Source organism: Podarcis muralis, chromosome 13 (genome assembly GCF_964188315.1).
Source record: "Podarcis muralis chromosome 13, rPodMur119.hap1.1, whole genome shotgun sequence".
In the NCBI taxonomy this organism is placed as follows: domain Eukaryota; kingdom Metazoa; phylum Chordata; class Lepidosauria; order Squamata; family Lacertidae; genus Podarcis; species Podarcis muralis.
The window spans coordinates 45,017,510-45,031,374 of record NC_135667.1 but is presented as its reverse complement, the minus strand read 5'-3'; the positions used below and the strand labels follow the sequence as shown (position 1 = coordinate 45,031,374).

Below are 13,865 nucleotides of genomic sequence, written 5' to 3'. Positions count from 1 at the left end.
CATATTTCTATTTGCTTCCCCATAAATGAATCTTGTCTAAGTTTTGTCTCAAATATAATGGCTTTTAACAACAATGGATGGGATCCAGATTTACCATTGGGCTTATAGCTGCTCATTCTTATATTATAATCTGGTGGTGTCCATTTGGACATTGCTGGGCCATTTTCTTAATATCTGCCACAAGTGAACTCTGAAAAACGGATTCCTAAACTGAATATTCATTCAGATTATATCCAGAAGTAATCATCAGCTATAATGCGCAATGGTTTCCAATACTTTCCCACTGGAGCAGCTCTTCCTAAAATCACTACTGATGTGAGCTAAATCCCAGATTCACTTTCCAGCCCTTATTTAATCTAATCATTCCTCCTGAAGCCTTTGCAACGCTTCTCGTTTATAATGGCCTTGCTGAATTAGACCAAGGTCCATCACATTTGGCATCCTGTTTCAAAAAGCAAGAGCAAAGATGGAAAATTCTAGTATCGAGGCGAGCTTCAGGGGCAGAGCCTAGGAATGTGAAAGTGTGCAGCTCAGCAGTAAACTCTTTAAATTACACATGTGCTTGCACAAGTCCCTTGATACCATTTTACAGGTGGGTGCCACTGAGACCAAGAGCTTCCATTCCAAAGAACAGGCAGTGAATCCATGGCAAAGAACTCAAACTCATGCAAAGCAAGTCATGCAAGGCAGAGAACCAAGTCGCAGACCAAGAGGATACATGGAAGGGAACTCAATATCAATGCAAAGTAGAACACCAAGGGAAATTATGCATATTATGACAACTAATTTAGCTCATTTCAAGGAATCAAGTGCCTAGAATATTTACCACCTACCGTATTTTTTGCTCTATAAGACTCACTTTTCCCCTCCTAAAAAGTAAGGGGAAATGTGTGTGCGTCTTATGGAGTGAATGCAGGCTGTGCAGCTATCCCAGAAGCCAGAACAGCAAGAGGGATCGCTGCTTTCGCTGCGCAGCGATCCCTCTTGTTGTTCTGGCTTCTGAGATTCAGGATATTTTTTTTCTTGCTTTCCTCCTCCAAAAACTAGGTGCGTCTTATGGTCTGGTCTTATAGAGCGAAAAATACGGTACTTGCAGACACAAAAACAAACCCACACAAAAAACCCCACACTTTTATATCAACACCAAGAAACACACGCTTACCCATTCCATTCAAACACACAGAGCTCTCACATAGCTTAGCCAAATGCCTCCAGTGAGGAGTCGCCCAATGTGCCCACCCAAATGGTAGTCAGACGAAAATAGGAATTCCAACAATAACAAAAAAGGAAGCAGAAATTTCTGTGGTCTGTGTATTCATCTGCGGTCAGGAACAGAAATCAGTCAGGCAAATGCAACTGGCATTCATTCACATCGTTGTTCTTTTTAAGTCTGCAAACGGTACATTACTAGAGACTGGGGTGTTTTTTCGTTTTGTTTTTAAATGTTTTCAGTGCTTCCTTTACATTGAAATGAACGTATGTTAAGCAAGTTATGTAAATAGTTACACAACATATCATGCAAGTCACGCAACTTATATCAGTGGACAGCGAGATGAATAACACAGTGTTTGGCAGAAACTGAACTGCAGCGGAACAGAAGCAGTGCTGATTGTGATGGTTACTTTGGAACAGGAATCATCGCTGCCTTCTTTCTTCCTTACTTAGAAGGTACTGGCGCCAGTATCACTGCCAACAGTAGCCAGCAGAAACCCCTTAAACTGGGGGATTGATTCCAATCCTTGATGCCAACTGGCCTAATCTAGGCCCCTTCACTGTGCCAGTGAACTACGGTGCCCAGAATTCTTTGAGGGAAAGACTGTGCTTTAAAAGGTATTGTGTGTACGCAGATGCAGATATATGACTTTAACAGCAAGACAGCCTCCCCCCTTACATACACAATTTGTTTAACATCCAGCCCGAGGAAGAGTTCTGGAGAAGATGAAAGCTTGCTCACTATTTTGTGACATCTTGTTTCATCCCAATAAAGGTTGTGTCCTACAGTGGATTTTGAAACATTGGAAACCTTTGCAAACAAGCGCCTTGATGCACATGTTGCACATGCTATCAGGGGCCGTTTTTGTGACTGGATCAATCTGAAAGAGGCTGCAAAATCTAAAGCTAATATTGAACCGTCCAAATTCAAGCCAGCCCTGACTTTGTGATGGCACCTGATAATCTGAGTAATCCTTCCTTCAGCGGGAATTAAAGCAAAGCACATACTAAACATCAGTGTTAAAATACCTTATGAAACAACCCCATTTTTCTGTACAATGCTTACACAATTACAACACTCCGAAGTCTCGGCAAGGCACACAGCTCATTGCAAAGGGCACCGATTAAAACCACATGCATTAAGGTGCATACATTTTAAATTTGGTTGTCAGTAATAAAACCCCCAGTTAGGGCACAGCAACTGCAAGGAATGGGAACTAAGGTTTCACAAAGGGCGCATGGATTTCAGAAGAGGAATCCAGTACTCACCTTGGACAATGCGGCAAACCGAACAACATGCACACGCTGGAAAAGGAGCCATATATTAAGAGCTTATCATGCCGAGATGGGAGGGGTGGTAAAGCACTTAAGTTCATTTCCCCCCAAGCCATTTTGGAGGCCGAAGAACAGATAAGGTTAAGCTATGCTCCATTTATATACTCAACTACATAAGAGACGGATACATAGCATCTGCCCCATGTACAGTGGTGCCCCGCAAGACGAACGCCTCGCAAGACGGAAAACCCGCTAGACGAAAGGGTTTTCCGTTTTGGAGGCGCTTCGCAAAACGAATTTCCCTATGGGCTTCCTTCGCAAGACGAAAGCCCATAGGGAAATCTCCGGGACAGCGGGGAAGCGCAGCGCATCTTCCCCACTGTCCTCGGACCTCCTCCGAAGCCTGGCGGCAGGGCGGGGACACCTCCTCCCGCCGCCAGCCTTTGTTTCTCCGCTATCCCGGACGCCTTTTGAAGGCAGGCGGGGGGGAGCAAAGACTTTTGCCCCCCGCCGGCCTTCAGAAGAGGTCCAGGACCTCTTCTGAAGGCCGGCGGGGGGCAAAAGTCTTTGCTCCCCCCTGCCTGCCTTCCCGGGGGCTTTTAAATCGCCCCGGGACAGCGGAGAAGTCCTCCGCTGTCCCGGGGTTTTTTAAAATGCTGGCGGGCGGCAGCGGAGGCTTCGCTGCCGCCCGCCAGCATTTTAAAATCGCCCCGGACAGCGGAGAAGTCCTCCGCTGTCCCGGGTTTTTTTAAAATGCTGGGGGTGGGAAGAAAAGCCCTTGTCCCCCCCCCCCAGCGTTCAGAAGAGGTCGGGGGACAGACTGTCCCCGGACCTGGTCTGAAGGCGGTTTCCATAGGAACGCATTGATTGATTTTCAATGCATTCCTATGGGAAACCGTGCTTCGCAAGACGAAAAACTCGCAAGAAGGAAAAACTTGCGGAACGAATTAATTTCGTCTTGCGAGGCACCACTGTAATTAACAGTGGAAATAGTTAAGTGCACACACATAGGATGCTATTTGTCAGAAGGCAACAAAGTACTCATACAATTATTATCTCATTAATTATCAAAGTGGGGCAGGCCAATGGGTATTATTATTACCAATTCACAAATAAAACAAACTGGAGAAGGAGCGGGTTGCCCAAGGCTGATTGAAGAGTCCCTGGCAAATTCTATCATCCATTCGGCCACAAAAATAAAGCACACCCAGAAATTCATTCTGCAAGCCTCTATAAAGCTCATTGACCCCCTGAGTACCGCACTGCACACCTAATTGATAAAACTATAATTGTGCTTTCACAAACTGCAAGGCTTGCTTGAGTATCTATTTTACCCAACATTATAACCATTTGATTATGCTGAAGGCATTGACAAGCAGTCTTTGTGTATGTTATCTCACACACAGGTATTATTTTTTTACATCACCGGATACTTCAGAGAAGTCTGCTCAGGATACCAGAAAAAATGCAGTTGTTTGTTAAAGCCATCTTTCTTTCTTTTTTTACAGCAAGTAACAAAACTGAGGCATTAAAGAATCAGATTTTGGGGGCCGGAGCAGGGCCGAAAAGAAACTGAAAGTCCCACTGTGCAAGCAAACTGACACCACCCATTCATATGCTTCAATCAGCTAACTCTTTTGATACAGGCTTCTGGTTATTATCTATTTACTCTTATGGAGAATGTGAGATAATATGGAGAGATAACCTATTTTGTATGTATGTGATAGGAACAATGCATGCGCCTATAGTATGAGCTGCTTATAGTGCAATGTGCTGCGCACAGGCTGTGTGTGCTCATCTTTGCCTGCCCATACAGATAATAAAACGTGGCCTGCGTTGATATGTGAAGATTGATATCATCGCACAATATTTCACAGCCCACTGCATCTATTCCCTCTGAATGTTAACCTGGGCTCCATATAAAGCGTGCATTAGCTGAGCAGTCAGGCTGCTGTAGAACAGGCATAGGCAAACTCGGCCCGCCAGATGTTTTGGGACTACAACTCCCATCATCCCTAGGTAAGAGGACCAGTGGTCAGGGGTGATGGGAGTTGTAGTCCCAAAACATCTGGAGGACCAAGTTTGCCTAGGCCTGCTGTAGAAGAATATCCACCACAGGACCGAGAAGGACAAACCATTTCATCACTAGGGATGAGCTGACTGGCTGGCCCCAGCAATGCCACAAACCCTCCACCTCTGCTTATTCCACATGTTGTTTGGCAATTTTTTAAAAAGATGGATTTCCCTTTTCTTTCTTTTCTTTAAGAAAACAAAACCGACAGCTGAACATTCAAATGAATAAACATTCAGGGGATGCAGAGAGCATGGCAGGAGCAAAAAAGCAAAACAGAATGACTGAATCAGCATTCAAATCCCTGATAAGTACACATGGCCAACGCACTGTTAAGGTGGGGTTCACTCCACAGAGTTCGGAAACACAGTATTCAACCAAGTATAGGGGAAGGTTCTTTTATTGTTTAACATTTTATCATGTTTTTATATATGCTGGAAGCCACCCAGAGTGGCTGGGGCAGGCCAGTCAGATGGGCAGGGCATAAATAATAAAATTATTATTATTATAAATTTACTCGGAGCAAATCCAATGCAATTAATGGACCTAACAGTCATGTCCATTAATTGCAGTTGGTCTGCTCTGAGTGAAACTTAGTCTTGTTTACAGATGTACTTGAATGCACCCTGTATGCAGTTGCTTTGTACATTTAACACTCCCTTTAAAGGCAGAAAGACAGCTGCAATGAGCCTGGTCAGCCAATTATTGTGGCTTCAGATAGATTACTACCCAGGGAAGGGGAGTGACAGTGACTTTTTAAATCTACTTCTGGATATCAGGGAGCTTGTCACTACTGCACAGTATTGAGTATATTCTACTTGTCTGTGTTTTGTCAGCATCTTTGTCACATTCTGAGTGCCTAAAATTACTAGGTGCTTCACCGTAAATTTGGTTTTGCAACTCAGGTCACCGTTAGACTTGCTAAATACTGGATTTAGCAAATCAAGTGCCATTTACATGTAGTTTTGCCCAATGCAACTTGCATTACAAACACAAAACCATCGGCTCCTTTTCATTCCAGGGACAGAGAAAGCAACCCTTATCCCCAAGTTCTTCAGTCCACAGCAACTGGAGTTCTTCAGTTGAGATGTCTCTGGGCAAAGCCACTTCCGGACCTGGCCAGGAGGTGGGGTTGCGGGCTTCACGCCCACCCCACGTGAGCTGGTTTTCAGACCCCGCGAGAGCAGGGGAATCCCGGCCGCGTCGTCCACAAAGCCAGCCAATCGGGTGGCTGGGGGGCGTGGCCTGCCCTATTTAGGGCCGGCGCGGCCAGGGCTCGCCCTCTTTTGCCGGCTAGCCCCCAGTTGACGTGCCTCAGCAGGAGACTCCCCCTCTATGGTGCTAACCCTTCCCGTGTCTCCAGCAAATGGGCTGGAGCCGGATAGTCGATAGGACCAATGCCTAAGCCAATGCCTCTCATTCCTGAATTCAATAAAGTTGTGGCCTAATTCACCCATTTAACCTTAATTCTGGTGTCTGGTGTCTTTATTTATCCTTGGTGGGGGGCGGGAACTCGCCACGCAAAAAGAAACTTCTGAACCACCCTAAGCACAATGTGGGCACTATATGAATCATTATATTAGTATTATTTTTAAAATTTGTATACCGCCCTTCACCTGCACATCTCAGGGCAGCTCTGCTGCAGCAGAAGCCCTAACCGACCCAGAACAACAGTGATAACATTTTAGAAAGAGCAGGTGAGCATGTTATTTCTTGGACCAGATTAAATTTATTACTTTGGTAGGTCTCCTGAACATGATAAATATAGAAGAGGAGGCAGAGGCCCGACACTGCATCCCCCTAGCCCTTACGGATCTGCTAAGTGCATACTGAAATAGATGGCTGCAAGCCCATAGAGTGAAATTTTGTGATAAGACAGGGTAAGTCAATGTGCAACAGCAAACATGCAAATATCAAAGTCTAAAGTTACTTTTTATTAATTCTAATTGAATTAGATTTTAAGTGGCAGTTGCTCAAATGGTCACCTCAGTCCTATAACCATGCCCTAGATTCTAGGGTGACGACTGACAGATTCCATTTGAAACACAGAGTTTCCTTATGTCTCTCCAATACAATATTATCCAACTAAACAATTTTTGCATTTTGCAAACATAAAAATCCCAACATCGTTCGTGGCAGCAATAATACTGTACCCAACTATGTAGTAGGTAACATCGAGGCCCCCCTCCACCCAAAAAAAAAAACAACAACAACCAATGGAATGAATGACAATGTAAAAATGGAAACATGTTATTTGGACTTACTACAAAAGTTAATATCTGAGAACAGTTTGGGTCTTCAGTTAATGGGTAGAAAAGGGGGAGGATGGCAGTGCTAGAGGTGAATATGGTAGGAGATTGCACTTTCTAGGTCCACTTTATTCCAGTCTTTAAAATTCTGACAAAAACATCACAATTCAGCTAAAACATCCCAACCCGAAAACCAGGGGAAACCATTGAAAAATGGCAGGTGTATCAATGGAAAGCTGTTTGGCAAAGAATCTCAGGTTTGAAAGGCCTGTCTGACAAACAGAGGGTGTGTGTGTATGGGTACAGGTATAGGTATATGTGTGCGGTGTGTGTGTATGTGTATAAGGTAAAGGTAAAGGGACCCCTGACCGTTAGGTCCAGTCGGGGACAACTCTGGGGTTGCAGCGCTCATCTCGCTCTATAGGCCGAGGGAGCCAGCGTACAGCTTCCGGGTCATGTGGCCAGCATGACTAAGCCTCTTCTGGCGAACCAGAGCAGCGCATGGAAGTGCCGTTTACCTTCCCGCCGGAGTGATACCTAGTTATCTACTTTCACTTTGACGTGCTTTTGAACTGCTAGGTTGGCAGGAGCAGGGACCGAGCAACAGGAGCTCACCCCGTTGTGGGGATTCGAACCGCCGACCTTCCGATCAGCAAGTCCTAGGCTCTGTGGTTTAACCCACAGCGCCACCCGCATCCCTCGTGTGTGTGTGTGTATGGGGCATCTAAATACAAACAGGGAGGACTCTTGTGGAACCTCTATTGGCAAGCAGCTCTACGGTGAAGGGGCTGCCACGCAAAAAGTTCAAACCCTTGGTAAAGACCAGAGATATGTGGGGAGTCTTCTACAGTTCTCATGCTTAATTCTTGCTCCTTTTAGGTAACCGATGCAGAGAGGGGGGAAATCAACTCTTGCACTGACCTGAGCGTCCAATACTTTCTGATGCACTTTTGGACGTTTTGGGGTGACTCTGCTTGCTACTTGTCCGCGCTGAAACTGAGGGGGCAGGAGGTGGCGGACTCACAGTGCTGCTGCTGCTCTCTCCCCTAATTGTGGTGAGATCTTGCATGCTGAAGCTGCGGAGCCTCTCCGACAGAGCGCCCTGGCCCTATGAAAACAGACAAAGAGACACGGAGTACCTTAAGCGATTAATTTATTGCATTTCTGCACAACTTCAGAACATGAAGAGGACAATCAATCTATCAGCAACATACAGACTTACACTGAGACAGACCATTTTTTCCTGGATTACCATATTTTTCGCTCTATAAGACGCACCAGACCACAAGACGCACCTAGTTTTTGGAGGAGGAAAACAAGAAAAAAAATATCCTGAATCTCAGAAGCCAGAACAGCAAGAGGGATCGTTGCGCAGTGAAAGCAGCAATCCCTCTTGCTGTTCTGGCTTCTGGAATAGCTGCGCAGCCTGCATTCGCTCCATAAGACGCACACACATTTCCCCTTACTTTTTAGGAGGGAAAAAGTGAGCCTTATAGAGCAAAAAATACGGTAAAATTGAAAAGGTAACATAAAACATGTTCAATGAATTCCTCTTTATTATTCCAACAGGCACAGATGCCTTCTGAATCTTTTTCTTATCTTACCAGGCTGTTCCTGAAAAACAGCATGTTTTCAAGGTGTGCAAAACTCTTTGTCATCTGAAATAGGTGTCTGAAATTTCTTTAGTTTCAGTTCTGAGAGGGTTGCTGTACAAAGCAACATCATCTTCCTCAGGACTTATTTTTCCTTATGCCTGGGATAGTACTTAACTCTTTGCCATATTAGTGCTGGGTTAAAGTATTCAGCCCAAATTTTGTGCAGCATTCAGAGGTGTGATTTTTTTAGGGGTACCTCTAAAGATGGTTGTGTTCCAATATATGATTACAGCAGTGAGATTTTAATATGCACAAAGATTGAAAGACTAATTGTCAACTATGGAGGAATGGTTATTAAAATTATTGGGCTTAGCTGATATAGTGAAATTGGTATGTTTACTCAGAGAAAAGCCATTGTTAATATTTACTAAAGATTGGAAACCTCTCATAGAATTTTGCGTGTAAAAGAAAATGAATTAATGACATTTGGGTTTGAAGGTTGAAGATAATGTTGGTTTACATAAAGTAGTCTTGCTGGGTGTTATATTGGAGTGAATGAGTTGAATAATGTTTATATATAGCTGCCAGATGAAGAATCAGAAGTTCTTCAGTTTCTTAACTTCATTTTTTAAAAATCTCTTTCAATTCTTTTTCTATCTCTCTCTACCTCCATCTTTTCTCTCTCTTCTTTTCCTCTGGATCTGTGTTTTTATCTAGATTAACATTTTAGTTTGGATTAAAAAAGATATCTGATGTTAAACAAAGATCATTGAAGGTACTGTGATTAAAACCAGATACAAAACACAAAAGGCACAATATAGCATATATATATATATTTCTATGCAATCTCCTATAAAACAGGCACTGCACTGAATGGGGCTTCTGCAAAAGAACTTGCTGGTGGATTGTCCTCAGAGGCCCCAACCAAAAATGCAGTGTTTAGCACAAGGTGAAGTAAGGGCTTCCTTCCTTGTTGAGTTTAATCCATGCTTGAATCTCCCAGTACTGAAGTCACTTCAGTAGGGAAACCTTCATGAAACTTGAATTTCTTCTTAAGTCACATGTGCTCCTGGGAAATCAAATACAGTGGCACCTTGGTTTAAGAACAGCTTAGTTTATGAACATCTTGGATTAAGAACGCTGCAAACCCGGAAGTAGGTGTTTTGGTTTGTGAACTTTGCCTTGGAAGCAGAACATGTTCCGCTTCCTGTTGAGTGCGTTCCATTTGTAAATTGAGTTCCCTGCTGCTATGGGAAAGCACGCCTTGGTTTAAGAACGCTTTGGTTTAAGAACAGACTTCCGGAACGGATTAAGTTTCTAAACCAAGGTACCACTGTATGTGGAATGCACCCTTGGCTGGGTTGAAGAATGAACATTACCATCTTTGACAACAGACAATTAAATGTAAGCTAATATTTCTAATGGATCTTCTTGCCATACATTGAAAGCTGTCCCCAGCTCTGTATTTTGGATCAGAATAGAAGTAATGGTTTGCTTTTGCTAGTAAAACCCGAGTTAGACTTTAAAGCTGAATACACAAAAGCCACAGAAGGGAAACTAAGCCAAAGTCAGTACTCTGTAAGTTAGTCCCAATAGTAACCACAACACTTTTTTTGTTGTTGTTGTTGTTGTTTAGTAAAGCGTGTTCTCACTAGCAGAGAGCACGTGTTGCGGTTGGGGGAACAGGCCACTGTCGCATGACTAGGCAAATTTGTTAGAACCCAAACTCTTATAGGGTTAATTGGGTTGCTGGGGATTTTTGAGTGTTGCAATTCGGAGGAGGGGTCAGAGGATATAAATATAGGAGCTGGACGATGGGACGGCCTCTTGGCCGTTTTGCACCGGATCACCCGCCCCCCCTCCCTTTTATAGGGTGGTTTATGGTTTCATTGACCTTGCTATTGCCTGTCATGGGGTCGTCCGCCTTGGTGCGGGGGCCTAGTAGGAATTTTGCCATCTGGCTGATTGGCTGGTGCCATTTGGTTTTTGCCTACTACGTAGCAAATCGTCACAACTTGTAAGGTTGGCGGTTAGGCATTGGTTAATTGGTTCTTGGAGGGGTAAGTGCCTATCCCTCCAAATGATGCGGAAAGGGAATTCCGTTAAAGGAATCCAGGGGCTTGCCATTCTTTCGTCCTGTCCGTGGAGCCGGGCTTGGGCCGTGCAAGCCCCACCGGAACATGAGGGTGAGAAGTGTTGGATTGATTCCCAGCCTCATTTCTCACCCAATACTTGTTTCCCACGCTGGCTTCTGGTGGTGTCCGGAAGTGCCAGCTCTGTCCTTTGGGGGCAAGGACAGATAGTCATAACCAATGCCTAAGCAACCACTCACAATTTTTGTATTGAATAAAGTTGTGGCCAAAAATTATGCCAAAAACCTTAAACAAAAAATTGAAGTGTGAAGTGTGAATTTTTTGGGGTGGCACTGTGGGACTCAACACGCAATAAATGCTACATTTTCCAATCATGGTGGTTAGTTTAGCAGTTAACAGAAACACTGACAGGGTTACCTGCCCTTCTTTCAGGTCCAAATACAAGAGAAACTGAAGGAGCTGGGAGATCTGGCAGGTGAAAAAGAGACCCCATTGTGGCAACACATGACGACACAGAGAAATTCTGAGAATACTCCACAGCAAAGGTGAACGAAGTCACAGGTGGACTTTGGTGCTAAGAGACTGTGGGTGATCTTGCTGCTATCATTCCAGGTTCTGTTGCTCGTGTGGCAGTGGCGTAGCTCTGCACTCGGATTTTCTTGGCCTAATATTATCTGTAGTCCACTAGAATGTTTAGAGCAGGCATAGGCAAATTCGGCCCTCCAGATGTTTTTGGGACTACAATTCCCATCATCCCTGACCACTGGTCCTGCTAGCTAGGGATGATGGGAGTTGTAGTCCCAAAACATCTGGAAGGCCGAGTTTGCCTACGCCTGGTTTAGAGTAATGCTGAACGTAATACACTGGAGACTCCACCTCTTTATATCTACTTACAGTACTTAAGGACCTTCAGGCATTTGCAAACACTAACCGACTCAGGTCACTTTCAGGTGACCTGTTTATTGAGAAGCCACTCTGGTTTATTTACAGGCAAGGCCAGCACAGCCATTAGGTTGGGTGAAGCCACTGCCTCTAGTGGAGGAAGCCCTCAAGGCGGTGCCCCCGTGGACATCCTGCCGCCTCCACATCTGGCAGAGAAGCGGCACTGGCACCACCACCAATTTCAGGCGAGATCTCACTGAAATCACCCGATTTCTTGAGACCTCACCTGAAATCGGTGCCAATGTCTGTGCAGCTTCTCTGGCGGCGGCAGTGGGGTGACACAGGCAGCAAGGGAGGGAAGCACCTTGTTCGCAGGGATGTTGTAAGATGTCACATCAAACTAGTATCACCACAGAATTTTCAGTGCATTTTCCTCTCCCATTCTTTACTACAAGAAGTCACATTTCAGGGGAGGGAGTAGGTGGGCCAAATCCACTTTGACTGTGCAACCTGAATTTGCCAGTATGCCACTGAATCCCACCCGCAAAATAGTGGCAACCTGGAAGTGGCCAGAATTTCAAACTGTTTCCGTATAGGAAAGCATAATTCCACTTCGTAACAATTCACAAAAAGCTTAAACACAGTGTCAAGTGGCGAATCTATTAACAGGGATAATAATAAATAATAATAATAAAAATTTCTTTATATCCCGCCCTCCCCAGCTGAAGCCGGGCTCAGGGCGGCTAACAACAATAAAATAAGACAAGATTTTAAAATCATTTCATTAAAAAATTACTTCAAATCAAATTGATGGCAACCATTGGGTAGCGTTCTGTGAAGATTGCCAGAGGAGGGAGTCAGGCTGTGCTCTGGCCAAAGGCTTGGCGGAACAGCTCTGTCTTGCAGGCCCTGCAGAAAGATGTCAAGTCCCGCAGGGTCCTAATTTCTTGTGGCAGAGCGTTCCACCAAATCGGAGCCACAGCCGAAAAAGCCCTGGCTCTGGTTGAGGCCAGCCTAACCTCTCTGTGGCCTGGGACCTCCAAGATGTTTTTGTTTGCAGATCGTAAGTTCCTCTGTGGGACATACTAGGAGAGGCGGTCCCGTAGGTACGAGGGTCCTAGGCCGTATAGGGCCTTAAAGGTTAAAACCAGCTCCTTAAACCTGATCCTGTACTCCACCGGGAGCCAGTGCAGCTGGTATAGCACCGGATGAATGTGATCTCAAGCTCAGGGGCCAAAAGCAGCTCTCAAGACCTACGATATGTGACCCTCAAGACTCCCCAAGCCACACTCTTCATTGGCTAGCCTACTAGTCAAAGTTTACATTCGTTGATCCTCTCACTGTCAACTATGGCTCCACCCACCACTGCCATGTGGCCTCCAGAAGGTTGCCCAGAAAGGAATGTGGCTCTCTGCCTGAAAAAATGCTCCCCACCCTGATATATATCAAACCCTTAGGCCCTCTACCTCATATCATAAATTCTTCAGATTAATTTTTTGCATTTGCAGAGTCTGCAAATCAAAATGACAAAAGCAACCTTGCCTAGAATGCTTGTTCGGTGTGACAGTGTCTCTCTGTTTTACATTGACAATATTGACGAGAAAGAGCACCACATCTCAGGCTAAAACTAATGTTTCCTGAGGTTTCATAACTTGAAAGCATGAACACCCTTTGCCAAAGGGACAAAGTGGCCATATTAAGAGGAGACTCTCCTTTATGCCAGCAGGTGACCATTTTAATGGACCACAGTTGCATCATATTTAATTGCAATAATTGTAAGAGGTCATTACTAATAAATACGTGCAATAAGTGAATCTTAATAAAATAATTCAGTTGTATCAAGTAACTAATACTCCAGTATTGTTAGACAAGAGTTCATATGATCGATTCCAGTTTCTGAAAGAACCAAGTGTTTCTCGGTTGGATTTGTGTACCATTTGGGCTACATTCTGTAAAATATCTCTTTATAAATTCTGAGCCCAGTAAACTCATTTGCTGCCAGTTATCCAAAAGGACAAGTCAGTAGAAGTCTGAATGAGACTCTGGGATGTTTGTAAATAGCCATCACTTCCCTCAAAGAATCTTGGGAAGTGCAGTTTCTGAAAGGTACTGATAATTGTTAGAAGACTTCTGTTCACCTCACAGAGTTACAATTCCCAGTGTGGTTTAACAATAAAACCCTCTTCCCAGGTAATTTTTGGAGTTGTAGCACTGTGAGGGGAAAGGGGGCTTCCTCTCAGCGTCCTTAACAAACTGAATTTCCCAGGATTCCTTTGGGGGAAGCCGTGACTGATTATAAAGTGGTATAATCCTGCTTGAAATAGTGCAGGTGGTGCCAAGATTGTGCAATTCCAGATTTCTATAGTCTTGCTCTGTTTATTAGTCACAAGAGGTCTGTACATAAAAAGTTAAAGAATTAAGAGCATTCTGCCCTGAGCGTTATGTCTCAGGCACTGATTGCCACTGGCTAGGAACATAGACTTGTGAT

The 13,865-nt window shown here is 44.4% G+C and overlaps 1 protein-coding gene across 4 annotated transcripts in view; it reads right to left on the bottom strand.

Moving 5' to 3' along the window:
- Positions 1–13,865, bottom strand: part of REEP1 (receptor accessory protein 1) — a 69,218-nt gene that overhangs the window by 12,819 nt on the left and 42,534 nt on the right. For 2 of the 4 annotated variants that reach the window (XM_028702202.2, XM_028702200.2), the window contains 2 exons: positions 7,729–7,915; positions 2,482–2,517 (listed from right to left, as the gene is read on the bottom strand). In XM_028702202.2, coding sequence (XP_028558035.2) covers positions 2,482–2,517; positions 7,729–7,915 — 223 coding nt within the window. The remainder of the gene's footprint in view (positions 1–2,481; positions 2,518–7,728; positions 7,916–13,865) is intronic. The other 2 variants (XM_028702201.2, XM_077917501.1) reach the window with 1 other exon arrangement.